This window comes from Aspergillus bombycis (genome assembly GCF_001792695.1).
Source record: "Aspergillus bombycis strain NRRL26010 chromosome Unknown contig00014, whole genome shotgun sequence".
In the NCBI taxonomy this organism is placed as follows: Eukaryota; Fungi; Ascomycota; class Eurotiomycetes; order Eurotiales; family Aspergillaceae; genus Aspergillus; species Aspergillus bombycis.
The window spans coordinates 301,477-316,589 of NW_019170016.1; the positions used below are offsets into that span (position 1 = coordinate 301,477).

Here is a 15,113-nt window from a genome sequence, read left to right on the forward strand (position 1 = left end):
CTTTACCGGCTGAAATACAGCTGAAGCAAAAACGCATCGTTAAGGCTTGGAATATCGTACAAAATTCACAAACATATGTAGAAGCTACTGTAGTATCTATACACGAATTTAGAAGAATTTTTGAAAATGAATTTGAGATACGCTGGGCTATCTTGCAAGAGTCACGTGTAGAGCCATCTTTTGTTTACTGTTCGGAAGGCACAACGCGACTTGTTCTTGGCAGCTCACTCTACACGAACCGTCCGGATGGAACAGAGCTGAATCAATATTTCGCGCGTCGAATCATAGCAAGCGGTCCTCTCTGGAGTACACAATCCTCCATATTGAAACTCCGGTTGTTCGTCGTGGATGATAAATGCTCCAAGTCCCTTATGCATCTCACTGACGTGGAAATGGTCTTTCTCAAGTAGCGGATTCGTGTCCTGCCATATTCTGCGCCTTCATCTTGTGGTTAATGCCTGCCAGTGTATTTTAGCAATGATACTCGCTAGACATAATCGAGGCGCTATGCTCATCTCGCCGACACTTACTCCGTTTCCTAATGTCGGACAATCTCGAGTGGACCAGCTCCAGGTCAACAAAGCAATATCACACGGCGCACATATTGTATAAAACAATAGGACTGGGTCGCGACAGTGTTCTGCTTACACTGTCTGATAGTCTGTGAGCTGCGGTCAGAGCCATATCTGACTTTTTTCCCAGGCACTGCAGTGCCTTTATACAGTGCTCACAACGCTGGCACGCCAGCATGAAAGATTCTTGCTGCATTTGGTAGCCATATTGTGATGTCCCTATCTCCCTAATCAGAACGGTGCCTGCTTTTCTGAAAGAGTGGATAAGGACAGCAGCCCATGGCTCAGTTAAGGACGCTGCTTGATTGACTGAATCGTGAAAGTTGCGGAGCTTGGGATGCGACGATCCCTGCAAGTCGTAAGAGTATTGGGCGAGGTCTCCGACAGCGAACGCACTTTCGCGTCTCAAGAGGGAGATGAGGCCCGTCGTGTACCGATACGTGGCTTGGGTGCCCAGACCAAGTCGCGCTTCGTCAATGTCCTCAAGAGTATCTGCGAGCAACATCGCCGCAAGGTGCCAATGTCCGGCCAGCACCAAATACCACGATTGTATGCGAGACGGGAGCTCTGGATGGTGAGAGAGGCAATCCAGCATAAATTGCTTGTACGTGGAGTTCCAGTACTCGTAGACCAAGAGAGCGTTGTGGATCGCTTCCTCGATAGCCTCAGCCTCACCTCCCCGACACACAAGGGTGTTGATATGAGTTATGCGACGGAATAGAAGGACCTTTACTGGCGCGGCGTCAGATAGGACTTCCGCTGCCTCTTCGTAAGAACAGGGCCAGCGGGCCTGGTTGAGGCTGTGGAGCATGGTGCGTTTGCGGAGGAAAAGATCGCCCCATACACTTTCTTTACTCTTGCGAATGGAAGAGGAGCTAATATCCCACCCATCTAAATCAACGGCATCCGGAAATGAAATTATGGGCGACCGGGTGCGTATAATCTGGCTGTCCTCATCGGAAATCACAGGGGGGCGTTGATATATGACCGATGTCAACGTATCAAACATGATGCCCAGCCAGAATAGAAGATCGAAAGTGTGATGGGCTTCAGAGTCCTTCAGCATCACATCAATCTGGCCTGACTGATGGGCACTTTGTCCTGTATGGTATCCCTCACATTTTCTCTCCTCGCCATGCTCAAGGACCCTGTTGGGACCTTGCCGCCGAAGCTTGATCAACGTAGAACGAAAAGTAAACATTTGCCGGAGCGCCGTTTCGAGGAACATCGGTGCAGGATCATGGTCTATGAGTTCGCCGGGCTCCATTCTTTCCCCAAAGTATAGGGGAGGCTGAGTTAGCGAAATTAACATATGCGCAAAGGCCACGCGGAAAGATGGAATTGCTCTCGACTGCTCTAGCACATGACGCGCTTGATTCCAGAAAATCTCCCGCATGCCTCTTCGTTGATGAACTGCGGTGGATGGGAATCGAATAGAATTGTCTATTGAACGTTCCTCTAGCCACTGAGAAGCGAATGCCATGATGGCAGCATGAAGCACCTGTGTTGCCGTCCGATTCTCCACGCTCGTCAGACGTCGACCTGGGATGGATGAGTATGCCTGATCTAAGAGGCAAACCCGTCTGTAGATTCTATTCGTGGTGTAAGAGCCTGTCTTCGGTCCTGCTGCGTCAACATATCCCAAATTACTGTAGGGGCAATTACGTTCCGTCAGCCAACAGCTCAAGGCGTTTTCCATACTGTCGTTATATATGTGGAATAAGTTGTGCGTCATCGTGGAGTGCGCATAATTGTGTGATAATTGGTTAGAGCCTACACACAGTGTAGTGTTCCTTGGCAGGGACACAGCATAAACTTCGGTTGGGGGAACATCATACAGCGAGAGCTCAGAATTGACACCACAGGCATGAAATGATTGGGGACCAGGTGTACCATTTGATTGCGACGAAGCGACTGAATTGCTCATCGTATCGAGCAAAGCCGTTTGACCGGTAATATGCCAATCTTGGCAGGCTCCGGGAGAGTTCCAATGGGCAGCCATTTGTGGTGTATGGTCAACGTCGACGTGGCTATTGCTATTGACGATCATGTCGTCGCTCCAAGGAGAGACGACAGCTGGGTCATTCAGGTTCCCCCAAGTCAACCACTCCGCATTTAGTCCCTCGTCTTGCGGCCACGGCGAAAGAGGATCCCAAACGGACGTTGGCTGTTCACAGTTCTCGACATTTCGCTGGAGGGACTCTGTAGGATTGGGCCCAATGGAGGCTTGTTGGGAGAATCGAGCGGCGGAAGGGTCGTTGGCCTGCTGGGAGCGAGCGATGGCAGTATTTCTGGCTCTCTTACGATGACCATGCCGAGATACTGTGAGACTGTGACTCAAGAGCCAGTCGAATGTGCATTTCCTCTTGTATTTCCTGCAATTGGAGCAAGAGTGATTATAGGCCTGTTGAGCACCAGCATTCGCAATCCCCTCAAGCTCGTCAGCTAGGAGGGCGTCGCATGCTCTTTTGCCTTTACGACATTGATCACAGCTACGATGCTGACGGCGACGATAAGACATTATTCGCAGCAAGGTGATATGAGCGACAGCAAGGTAGTGCTGTTCCCGAGAGAATAGGGAAGGCGAACATGGATCTGAGAGATACTAAAGCATGAGCTGAGCTGGGGAAAAGCGGGGGTTTGCGGGGTATCACTCGGGCCAAGCTTAAGGTTACAATAATAGTTCGTGATCTGCTTACGCTTGAGGTTATTTTCGGCCTGTTGAATTCTACTGGCTACGGCTACATGATTGCGGACGGGACTCTCTACCGCTCGGACGAAGAAAAATCATTCGGTCATGTGTTGCGACTCCCATGGCTACAAAAGGCTATTGCTAGTGAAACACGACTCAGCGTCTCCAAAGGGTCCCCCCCTTCAGCGTCTGACGACGTCAAATCCAACAAAGTCGGGAAGAGCTGTTCGGATCTCCTTGGAATAAGCGTACTCCCCCCCGGCATAGTTGACCTGCTCAAAGACCTTTCCGGGCATGCTACCACCCATGTAGGTGGACTTGGTCGTAGGGAAGAGTGACCTGTCCGAAAGTGCATTGATCTTGACCTTCCACTCTTGGGCGGCCTTCGCGGTCGGATTGATGTACTTGATGCCTTGCCGCTCCATCTGCTTGATGGCATCGGCAATCCACCGCCCCTGGATTTCAACGGTTGTAGGGCCATTGCTCAGCAAGGTCGGGCCATGTGGCCCGTAAATATGGAACATATTGGGATACCCACTGACAGTCATGCCAAGATGGGTGAAGGCACCCGATTTCCATTCCTCTTTGAGACTATTGCCAGAGATACTGTGAAGCCCCATACTGGTCATGCCCCCAGTGGTGATGTCGAATCCCGTGGCGATACACACAATGTCAAATTCATATTCGGTTCCATCTTGCAGCTTGATGCCGGTTTCAGTGAAGTCTGCAATGTTGTTGTCTTTGATATTGACCACGCCGACATTGGGCCGGTTGAACTGCTCGTAGTAGTCATATTCCAAACAAGGCCGCTTCACTCCCCAGGGGTGTGGTGGCTCTGAAGGCGCCAGGAGCTCTTGGTCCTTGGGGTCATTAATGCGCTCACACACCTTCTTCCTCCAGAAATCATAAACGACACGATTTGCCTTCGCATCAAACAGATAATCCTTGTAATTAGCAACCCAGTACCGAAATCCACCCTCAGTCCACAGCTTTTCTAAAAACTGCTCCCGCTCTTCTTCACTGTCCTCAAACAGACCGCGCTCACAAAATGTGTACAGGAACCCAGCAAAGCATTTCTCGCGATACCGGAAAAGTTCCGGATAGAACGCCTTGGTGTCCTCTTGTTCCTTCACCGTGAGAGATCGTTTGCGCATGGGCACTGCCAGGTTCGGCGTGCGTTGGAAGACTTTGAGCTCCCCGGCCTCAGGTCCCCAGGCTTGGGTGACTTGCACGCCAGAGGCTCCAGTACCAATGATCGCACAGCGCTTCCCACGAACGTCAATCTTCTCATCCGGCCAAAATGACGAGTGATGGACGGTACCCTTGAACTTCTCAATGCCGGGCCACTCCGGAATATAGCGCTTAGCCGCAAAACCGGCGGCGATGATAAAGTATTTGGCCCGTGCAGTTCTTCCATCTGCCGTCCGGATATGCCAGCGACCTTCTACCGTATGAAAGTGGGCGCTGACGACTACACTGTTGAATGCGCAGTCCTTCTTGATATCGAGGACTTTGTCCACATGGTCAAAGTACTTGCGCAGCTCCTCATAGTTGGGATAATTGGTCGACCACGTCCAATCCTTCCAGGTTTCCGGGATCGACAGCTGATACTCGGGCACTTCCGAGTCCACACCCGCGCCGGGATAACAGTTCCATCTCCATGTGCCACCAATGTCATTCCCCGCTTCATAGATGACGGCTTTGAGCCCGAGCTTTCGCATTTCGTACAGGGAGTAGATACCGCCAAAACCAGCACCCACAATCAGGACGTCAACGTCGAGATCGTCGGCGTAATTCCCGTCAGCGGTGCCACGCTTGGCATTCTCCGCGAGTTCCCTTCTTACGTGCATGGCTTCGGGGGTATACCGTTTGGTATTCCGATCGATAGAGAACGACAAGAAAGGTATCGTCAGGGTCTGAAGAGGAACCTAGAGAGGCCAAAGAGCTCTGAGAGGTACTAGTATTTCTCTGCACCGACGATACTTCGAGATTGGATGGGTACACTTGGCCCAAGAGAACAGATACCTTAAATACTGTCAGCAGCTAGGATCAAGCGCCCATAAGTGTGCCTGCCCGTGGTCATAACCGACGGAGCCGTGTATGCGTAGCACCAGCTAATGATGCATCAGTCCGATTCTGGCAGACAATCGGTCCCCCCCTCGCCAGGGTGTTGCTGCATGGGTATACCTGTAGACCAATCAATCGAGGCCAAGCGTGGGAAGGCCTAGACTGTGTATCTGTGCAAAGATAGCAGAACTGCGCGGAACTGTAGGGATTGTCCTATAAAGGAATCGGCTGTGATTGTCTGTGCATGCGGATCCGCATCGGTATCTTGTGACGCGGAACATGTCCGACTGCGATGTAGCTTGAAGGCTAGCTTGAGCATTATGATTTGTGCCTTTCATTACTCACCCCCGCCGCTGGATGTATGCGGATCCGATGCTGCATAACCGCGTCCCCGCAACTTAACTCAATCTGTCCTTGTTGGCTCAACGGACGTGCGGAGTTTACGGGGCGACCCAATCAAAAATACCAACATGAAGCATCTGGTCAGGAAGGATATATTGAGGTACATCTCAATCTGGAGAAGGTGATCATGATCGCTTCGTATGCAAGCGCTTGCTGATACGACGAACTACATAATTTTCCCAACTGCGAAAATGACTCCACTGACCCCCGACGTGACTAGCTCTCTACAGGCTCGGCTTGATGAAGCCTGTACGGACCAGGAGAAGGGTATCCCTGGGGCAGTGGCGGTCGTCGTGGGTAAGGATGGTCGGGAATACTTTGCCCATGCCAGCGGAAAACGAGGATATGGCTCGCCTGACCCGATGTCACTCGATAATATCTTCTGGATTGCCTCATGTACCAAATTGATTACGGGAATTGCCTGTATGCAGCTTGTGGAGCAAGGCCTTCTCTCCTTGGACGATTGTACCCAGGTCGAAACGATCTGCCCCGAGTTGAAGCGGGTTCAGGTCTTGCAAGCGGATGGAAGTCTGGTCGAGAAGAAACAGGGCATTACGCTGCGAATGCTTCTAACCCACACCGGTGAGAGCTTCCATCAGAGCATGAACAGGCACTCTAGGTACATATGCTAACCATATAACTTTGTGCAGCTGGTTTCGGGTACTCATTCTTCAATGAGAAACTGCGAGACTATAGCAAGCCGGTAGGATATGACGAATTCTCGGGATGTTTTTATGATATGCTACAACCGCTGGTGAACCAACCAGGAGAGAGATGGGAATATGGGGTAAGATGACAAGCCGTGGTTCGATGCAGAGTTAACAAGCAGCTGTAGGTAAACATTGATTGGGCCGGCCTTCTCGTGGAGCGCGTAACGGGTCTGTCATTGAATGAGTATTTCTGTCGTCATATCTTTGAGCCTTTGAATTTGCATAACATTTCCATGTTCCCGAATGCTTCCATGAAGTCAAGACTGGCTCATATGAACTCCCGGGCGCCAGATGGACAGTTATCGCCACGCGATCACCTTCTGCGACGACCACTGATCGTGGAGGATGCGCGCGATATAGACCGTTGTTTCAACAGTGGCGGGGCAGGCTGTTTTGCTAAGCCTCAGGAGTATTGCCAAATTCTCGCCACACTTTTGAACGATGGCATATCGCCCACCACCAACAAGCAGATCCTCTGCAAGGCGACGGTTGACCTAATGTTCGAAAACCAGATTCCCCAGTTCCCCAACTTTGCATCCCAGGGCATTCCACCAGCCAAAGCGGATCTCACCAACCACATTCCTCATCTGTATCCATCCGGCACTCCTCAAGGCTGGGGACTAACCTGTATGCTTACTGGGGGCAGCACTGGCCGTTCGGCGCAGACTGGTCATTGGGCTGGACTTCCTAATCTTTGGTGGTGGTGTGACAGAACCAAGGGGATCGCAGGGATGGTTTGTACACAGATACTACCATTCGCAGATGCACAAGTACTGGGGCTGTGGAGCGACATGGAGTCGTTGGTGTACCAAGGGCTTGACTTGTAGCTACGCTTGTTGCCTGTCTAGTACGAAGGCTAGGAATGGTCTGTTCTTAGCTCAGCCCTGTCTGTGCATGGATGGGTTAATTGCTATATACCCAGTGAGAAGGACAACGTGGATCTCTTGCTCTCTATATACACTACTGTTTCCCATGGCTGAATCGGAAATCGGGATTGCGAAACCCGACGGCTTTCCAGTGGCGATATAGACCTTCACGGTGAACAACACCGCCAATTTCGTCGCAGGGGAGCGAAATGGATAAGACAATAGCAATAACAATAAGAGTGAACTGCTAGAAATGAAGATCTCCAGCTTATTCTCAGCGACGAGGAGATAAATGTATCAACCAGGTCACGATGTGATGAGTCAGCAGGTCGGACTTGGAGGTGAATTAACTTCAATCCCGGTCCGGAATCCTCGCTGAAATCCGTCCGTCTACCTGGACGTGGAAAAGTTAACCTACACATGGTCTTCTCCTTCTCTTCAACCATCAAACAACCATTGTATCGTAATGCCAAACAGCGAATCCCGTCGGACGGAGGCGAGGAGACTCCGAAAGACAACACCCGCCCCATACGGTCAAGCATGCATCAATTGCGCCCGTGCCAAATGCAAATGCTTACTATTGGCGACTGGGGACCAGTGTGAAAGGTCTGCAATCGTAGTGCTGTGGCTTCAGGGCTGAGACGTGTGGAGGTATGTGATACTGACCTATGATAGATGCGATCGTCTGGGCAAGGAATGCCGACCCTCGTTATCGGCTCGAATGCGCCGGAAGGGTTCTTCAAATACGAGGATTGCACGAGTGGAATCTAGACTCGATAGTCTTCTGTCCGCGCTGCAAAGCCCTAGTATATCTACGCAGTCTTCTTCTGGCTCGGAAGGAGTACGAAAGGGTGACAATTCGCTAGAAGGGCACGCCGAGGAGTCGCCCAGCCCATATGATGTTCAAACAAGGACTCCGGTCTTTGCGCTGCCTGCATCGGACAATCCGAATCCCTTGGATCATGTCTCGTCCGATGCGGCAACTAGAGCTCTTGAGCAGTTCCGTACCGAAAACCTGAGCTATCTCCCCTACATCCATATACCGCCCCATGTCACCCCTCAAGAACTTATGAAAGAGAAGCCATTCTTCTGGTACTGTCTTACTGCAGTCCTGACGCCGAACCTGACTCACAGAGAATCCCTGTTCACCAAAGTGCATAACACTATTTACCAGGAGCTGCTCGTGGACATTGCCCCTAACATGGACATTCTTCTCGGCCTTATGACATTCATGTCCTGGTAAGTGGGCGAAGAGGTCCAACAGTCCCACTGAGAAAGCGTGTAGACTAGCATTCTCTGACTTTTCTATCCAGGAAAACATACTGCGCGAAGCCATTTCTCAACTTCTACAGCCACATACTGACCGGCGTGGTCTGCGAGCTGGGTATCAACAAAGCTCCACTCAATGAACAAACAATCTTGCATGGATTTAATCGAGCGGCCGGTCTAAAGACAGAACCGGCTACGAGAAGAACTTTGGAGGAGCGAAGGGCAGTGCTGGGGTGCTTTCTGATCACTTCAAGGTGAACCGGGAGCCTGTGCATTCAATATGATTTAACCTGATGAATTTCTATCACTCTAGTATCGCGTCATCGCTATTTAAGAGTGATGCCTTGCGTTGGACGCCCCACATGGAAGAAAGCCTCGAGATCTTGGCTAGCACGAAAGAGTGCATTGGAGACGAACTGCTGGTGTGGCTCGTCAGGATTCAGCTAGTGGTCGACAAATCTTATCATCTGCGCCGCGACGGTGAGAGCTCTCATTCATCACCTTTGGTGACAGATCTCTTGCAATCCCAACTAGATTCAGTCAAGCGCCAGATCCCTTCGCCCCTGAGGAAAAATAGTATGTCCTACGCCCTCCCTTCGGAGACCTGCTTCGTTAATTTGTCTGCCTAGATGTCATCAGTATGTACTTCTCGAACGCAGAACTTGCGATCCATGAGGTGCTTATTAAGGCTCCCATCCCGATCAACTGCCCAGACCCCCAAGGCCTCAAAAGTCTTCATGTGTCTCTTCTCGCTGCAAAGTCGTGGTTGGATGTCTGGTTGTGTGTTCCCCCGGAACATTATTTGGGAGTATCCTTTACCATACTCTTCCAGTTCTGCCGAGCCCTGGTGAATCTTTTCAAGCTTTCCACCTTAGATGATCCAGCATGGGATAAGAATGGCGTTCAAGACAGCGCAAACCTACTCCATTATCTAGACCACCTGCAAATCAATTTCAAAAGGTCATCCGACCATCTCGGCCAAGATGCGGAAGACAACATATTTGAAAAGGGCGTGAAAATGATATCCGCCATCAAGGAAAGATGGGGACCGTCCTTGATGCAGGCCCGGCAGTACCTGCCTGCCACTGAGGCGGCCAACCCGACCCTGCAGAATACATTAGGCAATCCAGACGATCTAAGACTTGACGGTATTGACGATGCATGGATGATGGAACTGCTGGGATTCTTATAGAAAGCGAGATTACGTTCCCCGTAGGACGGACGAGTATCCCTTTTTTGACTTCCTGTTTGTCCAGATATGCGGGAGAACAATTCTCGCACCGTGTGGTAAGCTCATCAGGAAGGAAATGAACGGGGTGTGCGCGGGCCGATAGCAAAAAAACCATTTCTTGAAGGAATTCCTGCATACATATTGTATACGTAATAGCGTTGCATGGTTCACAAAAGGTGCACGCAGTATATGTCATTGGAGGCTTTTGAGGTGACTTAGGTGTCCTTTCAAAAATCCCCACCTATGTCTGCCAAGTTCGTCCGAGCTTTAGCGTCAGAGGAAGATTGTCGTTTGACAGGCATACTGATAGTCAGTGTGCTGCCAAATCTATGAGGCTCCGGTCTGGTTGGCAGGAGAGCCAGGTGGTGTCTTTCCTTTTGATCTTCTCTCTCCAATAGCAGTTTCTATCGATCGCCCATGAGACAGCTCGTTGCCATTGGGCTGCTGCGAAGCAAAGGTGCCTAGGAAATATCCGGCACAGAAACCAGATTCCGACAGGCCGAGGCCCACATACTACCCACACTGTTCGAATTGGCTTTGTACTGTGTAGTGATGTCCCAAACCCCACAGCTTGACTGGATAAGATCTTAACGGAGAGTTGCGAAGATATCCGCTCAGGATAGATATTGTACTGTCTGGCTAATGCATCCCTAGTGCCTATGACTATCAACGCGGCTGATTACACAATCGTAATGTCTAACGCGCTTGATGTAGGTACCGTCAGACTTGGCTGCGGCATGGGGGGTCATATCGGTCTTGTTAAGATCGCAACCACCGCGGCTATCCGGTCGTTTGCACTTGGCTAAGCCCGCCGCCAGTCGACTCACCTCCCGTTATCCTGATCCCGGAAACCGTCCCGTATCAGATGGAAATATCTCCCAGGGATGCTGTGGACTATGTGCAAGGGCGGTTCTTCACATTGGCTGATCTGGATCGATCATAGTTCAGTGGCTGAATCCAGCCCCATGGACCGCATCGTATGTCGTTGAGGCAAGGCTGGCATTCCCCATTGCCATGGCGCTTGTGCAGTGGATCGCTCAGCGCTAAACACGGCTCCTTTTTTCTGACGCATCATCCGCGGTCGTGGCACGATACCTACGTCAGCGTTATAACCAATGGGCTTCCCGCGCTTCTCGCGCGGACTGACCACGGAGAATTGGTACCCCCTCGGGCTACATTACCACAAGAAGAGGATGGAAGGAATGAAGAAAGGGCTGCCCAGGCATGGCCGTCATGAGCCCTTGCCGCCGGTTAGGGACGATATGCCCTTCGAACTCGCCGGCATGCGCTAGAGAGAGGAAGGTACTGGCAGTGGCCGATCTGGATCATCACAGCGCTAGTCTGTGCCCACCATTCGGTTGAACTCTGTGCCGTGTCTGTCTTGGTGGGGGAAGTTGGAATCTCTGACATGCGGGGCAATCGAAGCGGTTTATCATTAGGCTAATCAGGGCTGGTTGCTGCGGCCTTGGCGAAGTGAGACGATGCACGAGAGTGGATTCAACCACTTCTCTAGGCAATCATCGTTTCCTCAGCTTTCTGATTGTCGCATTCGTAATTTCCCGGCCTTGAAAGTGATGTGCAAGCTGTTTCGGTAGTAGTAAAGGAGCTTTCTCCACGGATCAGATATCGGTTTCTGTTTTTAGTAGCGCGTGCCCTAACCGTCTGTTGTTACGGCTAGAATCCTGCGACAGTAGGACTAGCATTAACCACTTGAAGAAAAATGATCGCTAAGGGTAGGGAACAGACGCACATCGAGTTGAGAAATACACAGACACTAATCATGCTTGGATCGAGGGGAGAATTCGGAACGCGTACTCAGCTGACAGGGGTTCTACCCTAACTCGAAGGTCATTGCACAGCTGCACCCTGGACGGTCGGCCAACATGCTTCATTGTTTCTCTCTATCCTGCATGCTGAGTAAGTGCATATTCTCCAGTGCTTGACCACCTTTGATTCGACCAAAATCGGGGCTATCCCATTGGGCGAATGAGGTCAACAGGGTTTGGCATGCATATGGTAAGTCTCGCGACGTAACACACCCCTCTCCCCTCGACGACCATACTTTCTGCATGACGCAGGAGCGGGATGACCGCATGGAGACATCCGTGTCCATAAGATCAATGGTGTAATCAACAAGGTTCGTCGAGCGTCCGTTGTGTTGCACTGGTGGGGTAAAAGAAAGCCCAGAAGCTGCAGTCAAATGCACATCATAGGTTGCAAATGAGGAGCAGCAGTTCCAATACAGTAGCGTTATGTGGGTGATTGATGATCCAGGGCTCAAATCAAGAAATGCACCACTAACAGCGACGACTTCCTCTCCGGACGTCCGGCTATGCAGGCGAAAGATTCGCGAATTTCTGGTTGTACTAACCTCATTGCCTGGAGGACAGTCAACCGACTGTGTGAACCAATCGTACACTCCAATCCTACCACCCCTTACAGCGAGTCAAGAGTCCACAAAGACTAGGCCGCGCGGGGAAACTCGTACTTGGTGGGGGAAACATCGTATTGCGCCAAGAGTCGTCACGGTGGAGGCTGTTTCCTTGACCCCACTAGAAGTGTAGTTCTCTTATGCCCTATCCCAACACTCCCCCCATGATGTAATATGCTCATTCTACCCTGGAAAGCCACAGGCAGTAGCTTCAGATACAGTGCGATCGTCTCGGAACAAGCCAGTTAATAGTGCCAGCCATCACGCCATCGAGAACGGACGAAGGACTGTGCGCCATGCATCAGCAAAACGATTCCATCCCATAGGATTCGCCAGCGTTCCCATGTGAAGTGAGGGGCTGTTCAGGGATCCTATTGAAGTATACAAGCCGAGTGAGGAGCCGAAAGCATATAAGTAGTCGGAAGAATAACCGTTGTTGCTCAATGTTCCATTGAAATCCCAAGCAAGCCCTTCGATCCCAGTTCAATTTCCACCTATTCGCACCGATATCCATCCAACCAAGTTTTATTTGGCAGCCATGGCAACCCAAGTAATAACGGAAAACACCTACCTGGCGGGAGCCCGCAACAGTCTCAAGAAGGAAGACTGCATGGAGCTCTATGAGAAATGGGCCGCCTCCTACAACGATGACCTTGCCGACGCATCCCAGAACTATATCGCTCCGCTCCTTGTCGCCCAAGCCGCCCTTGCATCAAGCAAAGACCCCGAGGCTACCGTATTGGACGCTGGCTGTGGAACGGGGCTTGTGGCTGAAGCCCTTGCCAAAGGCAGCCCATGGACCATCGATGGCATGGATCTGTCTCCTGCTATGCTCAAGGTAGCAGAACAGACTGGCGTGTATCGCAGCCTATTCAAAGTCGACTTGACCCAGCCGATCGACCAACCAGACCAGAAGTACGACATCGTGACATGCTGCGGCACCTTCACACGCGGCCACGTCGGGCCCGACCCTGCCTTGAGAGAATTCATCCGTCTTCTTAAGCCGAACGGTACCATCGTCGCCACAGTCCTCGAAGAAATCTGGGTATCCGGAGGCTACAAAGCCGAAGCCGACAAGCTCGAGGCCGAAGGGCTGGCAAAGGTAGTCAGTCGGGACCTCATAGACTATCGCAAGGGAGCGGGTGACAAAGCCACATTGCTCCTGATGAAAAAGACAGGATCCGCTTGAATGCACGAGACGATATCGTTCTCTTGTATCGGTCTTTTGGCGTGAGATGGAGGGAGGCTTTCTAACATTCTAGGTTTGGGCTGAGCTTAAGTTGGCAAGGACCTCAAGCCTGTTCCCAATGCGACTATACGTTCATTCTTCCCCAGTGCGACTGCCTGTTTTTTTTCCCCCAGCGCGACTACTCTTTCCCAGTGCAACTGTTCTTAGCCCGGTGCGACCGTTCTTCGACGGACTTCGACAGGGACCCGAGTCTAGGTTGCGTTGTATATGTACAAGCTTACTAGATAATGAGAATATAGAGCTGGAGAGTAAATCAAACCGCGTGTAGGAATAGGGAAACAAAAGAATTAGCTTCCCGTAGACAATAAGCTATAGAGGAGTTCACGGTTTGTAGTATAACACTTGCAAGATTGGCGAGAGATTTGGAAGCTGCGATACTGGGTACTTGGGACTAATAAAAGTAAAAAACTATATAGTCTGCAAATGAACATGAATTTGTCGCAAAGAAAAGTTATCCTCAAATGTGGTTCAGTTCGCACTCAAGTAATACGAAGAAACTTTGATATTAGTCCTTGCCCCAAGTTTCATCATATATCTAAATTTGTCAGATTCTATGGAGACAACGGACGCGGCAAACCCCGTACATCTGTGGAATGTTTGAATGCCGAACTCTACAATATAATACGACACTTCTTTATAGAAAGATAGATAAATTAAAGACGTCGCACCCAGAGACCTGCTGGTGGCTCACAAACATTGGCGTCAGTAGCTTGCATCTCGACGTTTTCTATCTAGGGAAACATAGGAAGATCGGGCCTGGCATGGAAGTGCCCAGGATACTGCCCAAGATGGACACGGGCATAATTGTGCTGCTACCTGCGCTCGCCAGGCTGACAGAGATCAAATCATATATCATACCGTGTACTGTGAGGGCTTCTCCAACGCAGAAAGCTGTTCCAACGCGTACCCAGAATCAAAGCTCTATTTTGAACTCAGGTCGTACGCGTTGAATAGCTGTGGGCATCTTCAATCTTGCAATCATCCATGCATTTACATCCTACATTCAATTAATATCATAATCCAGCATGGCTGGATATTGACGTCCACAAGCTTCTGCATGCATAAGCCCATGGACCAATTCATCCCCAGCGAGGCTGTAGGTATGCTCGCCAAAGCGCCGGATGACAAATAGCCGATCTGCCCCCTTGCAGAACATACCTAAGTTTTGCGCGAGTAAGACTGAGGCAACGTCCCTGCTCCAAGACATACCCCGACACTCGTTTAACAGTCATTCATTCTTCTTCGGCGACATCTTCATTCAACTCAAGCAACGGGTAGTCAATATCTGAAGTTAATACTTCAGTTCCGCTTGACGATACAATCATGGTCTTCATGAGTCTCCTTGTTAACAGTGGGAGAGCCTTTGGGCCTTTCTCACGCGACTGTGCCGAACAGAGGCCCAGAGGTAAAAGGAGAACGTTTCACTTGCGTCAACTAGATCAAGGAGAGGTGGGGACGAGGAACCACGTTAGTGGAACCCTCGATACAAAATCTGTCCCGTAGTAGATGTCTACGGTTAGCGAGGAACCCAATCGGTGACGTGGTGCTATCCCCATGACAGGGCCAAGCAGCGCTTGAAGTTGAAGTCGACACACAATTCAGAATTCGTCCCGTGAGAACGAGA

At 50.7% G+C, this 15,113-nt stretch overlaps 5 protein-coding genes across 5 annotated transcripts; 3 read left to right on the forward strand and 2 right to left on the reverse strand.

Annotated features, from left to right (window-relative positions):
* Positions 1–588: 588 nt before the first annotated feature.
* Positions 589–3,093, reverse strand: ABOM_002043 (Zn(II)2Cys6 transcription factor domain-containing protein; the record flags this gene model as incomplete). Its single annotated transcript, XM_022529173.1, has 1 exon — positions 589–3,093. One exon carries the CDS (start codon positions 3,091–3,093, stop codon positions 589–591), a length of 2,505 nt encoding a protein of 834 aa, XP_022392361.1.
* Positions 3,094–3,446: 353 nt separating this feature from the next.
* Positions 3,447–5,114, reverse strand: ABOM_002044 (flavin-containing monooxygenase; the record flags this gene model as incomplete). Its single annotated transcript, XM_022529174.1, has 1 exon — positions 3,447–5,114. One exon carries the CDS (start codon positions 5,112–5,114, stop codon positions 3,447–3,449), a length of 1,668 nt encoding a protein of 555 aa, XP_022392356.1.
* An 810-nt stretch (positions 5,115–5,924) lies between these two features.
* Positions 5,925–7,270, forward strand: ABOM_002045 (serine hydrolase domain-containing protein; the record flags this gene model as incomplete). The annotated part of the gene is made up of 3 exons (XM_022529175.1): positions 5,925–6,315; positions 6,384–6,520; positions 6,569–7,270. The coding sequence occupies 3 exons, from the start codon at positions 5,925–5,927 to the stop codon at positions 7,268–7,270; spliced, it is 1,230 nt and encodes a 409-aa protein (XP_022392355.1).
* A 505-nt stretch (positions 7,271–7,775) lies between these two features.
* On the forward strand, positions 7,776–9,770 carry ABOM_002046 (uncharacterized protein; the record flags this gene model as incomplete). The annotated part of the gene is made up of 5 exons (XM_022529176.1): positions 7,776–7,915; positions 7,985–8,548; positions 8,892–9,058; positions 9,113–9,154; positions 9,208–9,770. 5 exons carry the CDS (start codon positions 7,776–7,778, stop codon positions 9,768–9,770), a joined length of 1,476 nt encoding a protein of 491 aa, XP_022392358.1.
* A 3,008-nt stretch (positions 9,771–12,778) lies between these two features.
* On the forward strand, positions 12,779–13,429 carry ABOM_002047 (class I SAM-dependent DNA methyltransferase; the record flags this gene model as incomplete). Its single annotated transcript, XM_022529177.1, has 1 exon — positions 12,779–13,429. The coding sequence occupies one exon, from the start codon at positions 12,779–12,781 to the stop codon at positions 13,427–13,429; it is 651 nt and encodes a 216-aa protein (XP_022392357.1).
* Positions 13,430–15,113: the final 1,684 nt, after the last annotated feature.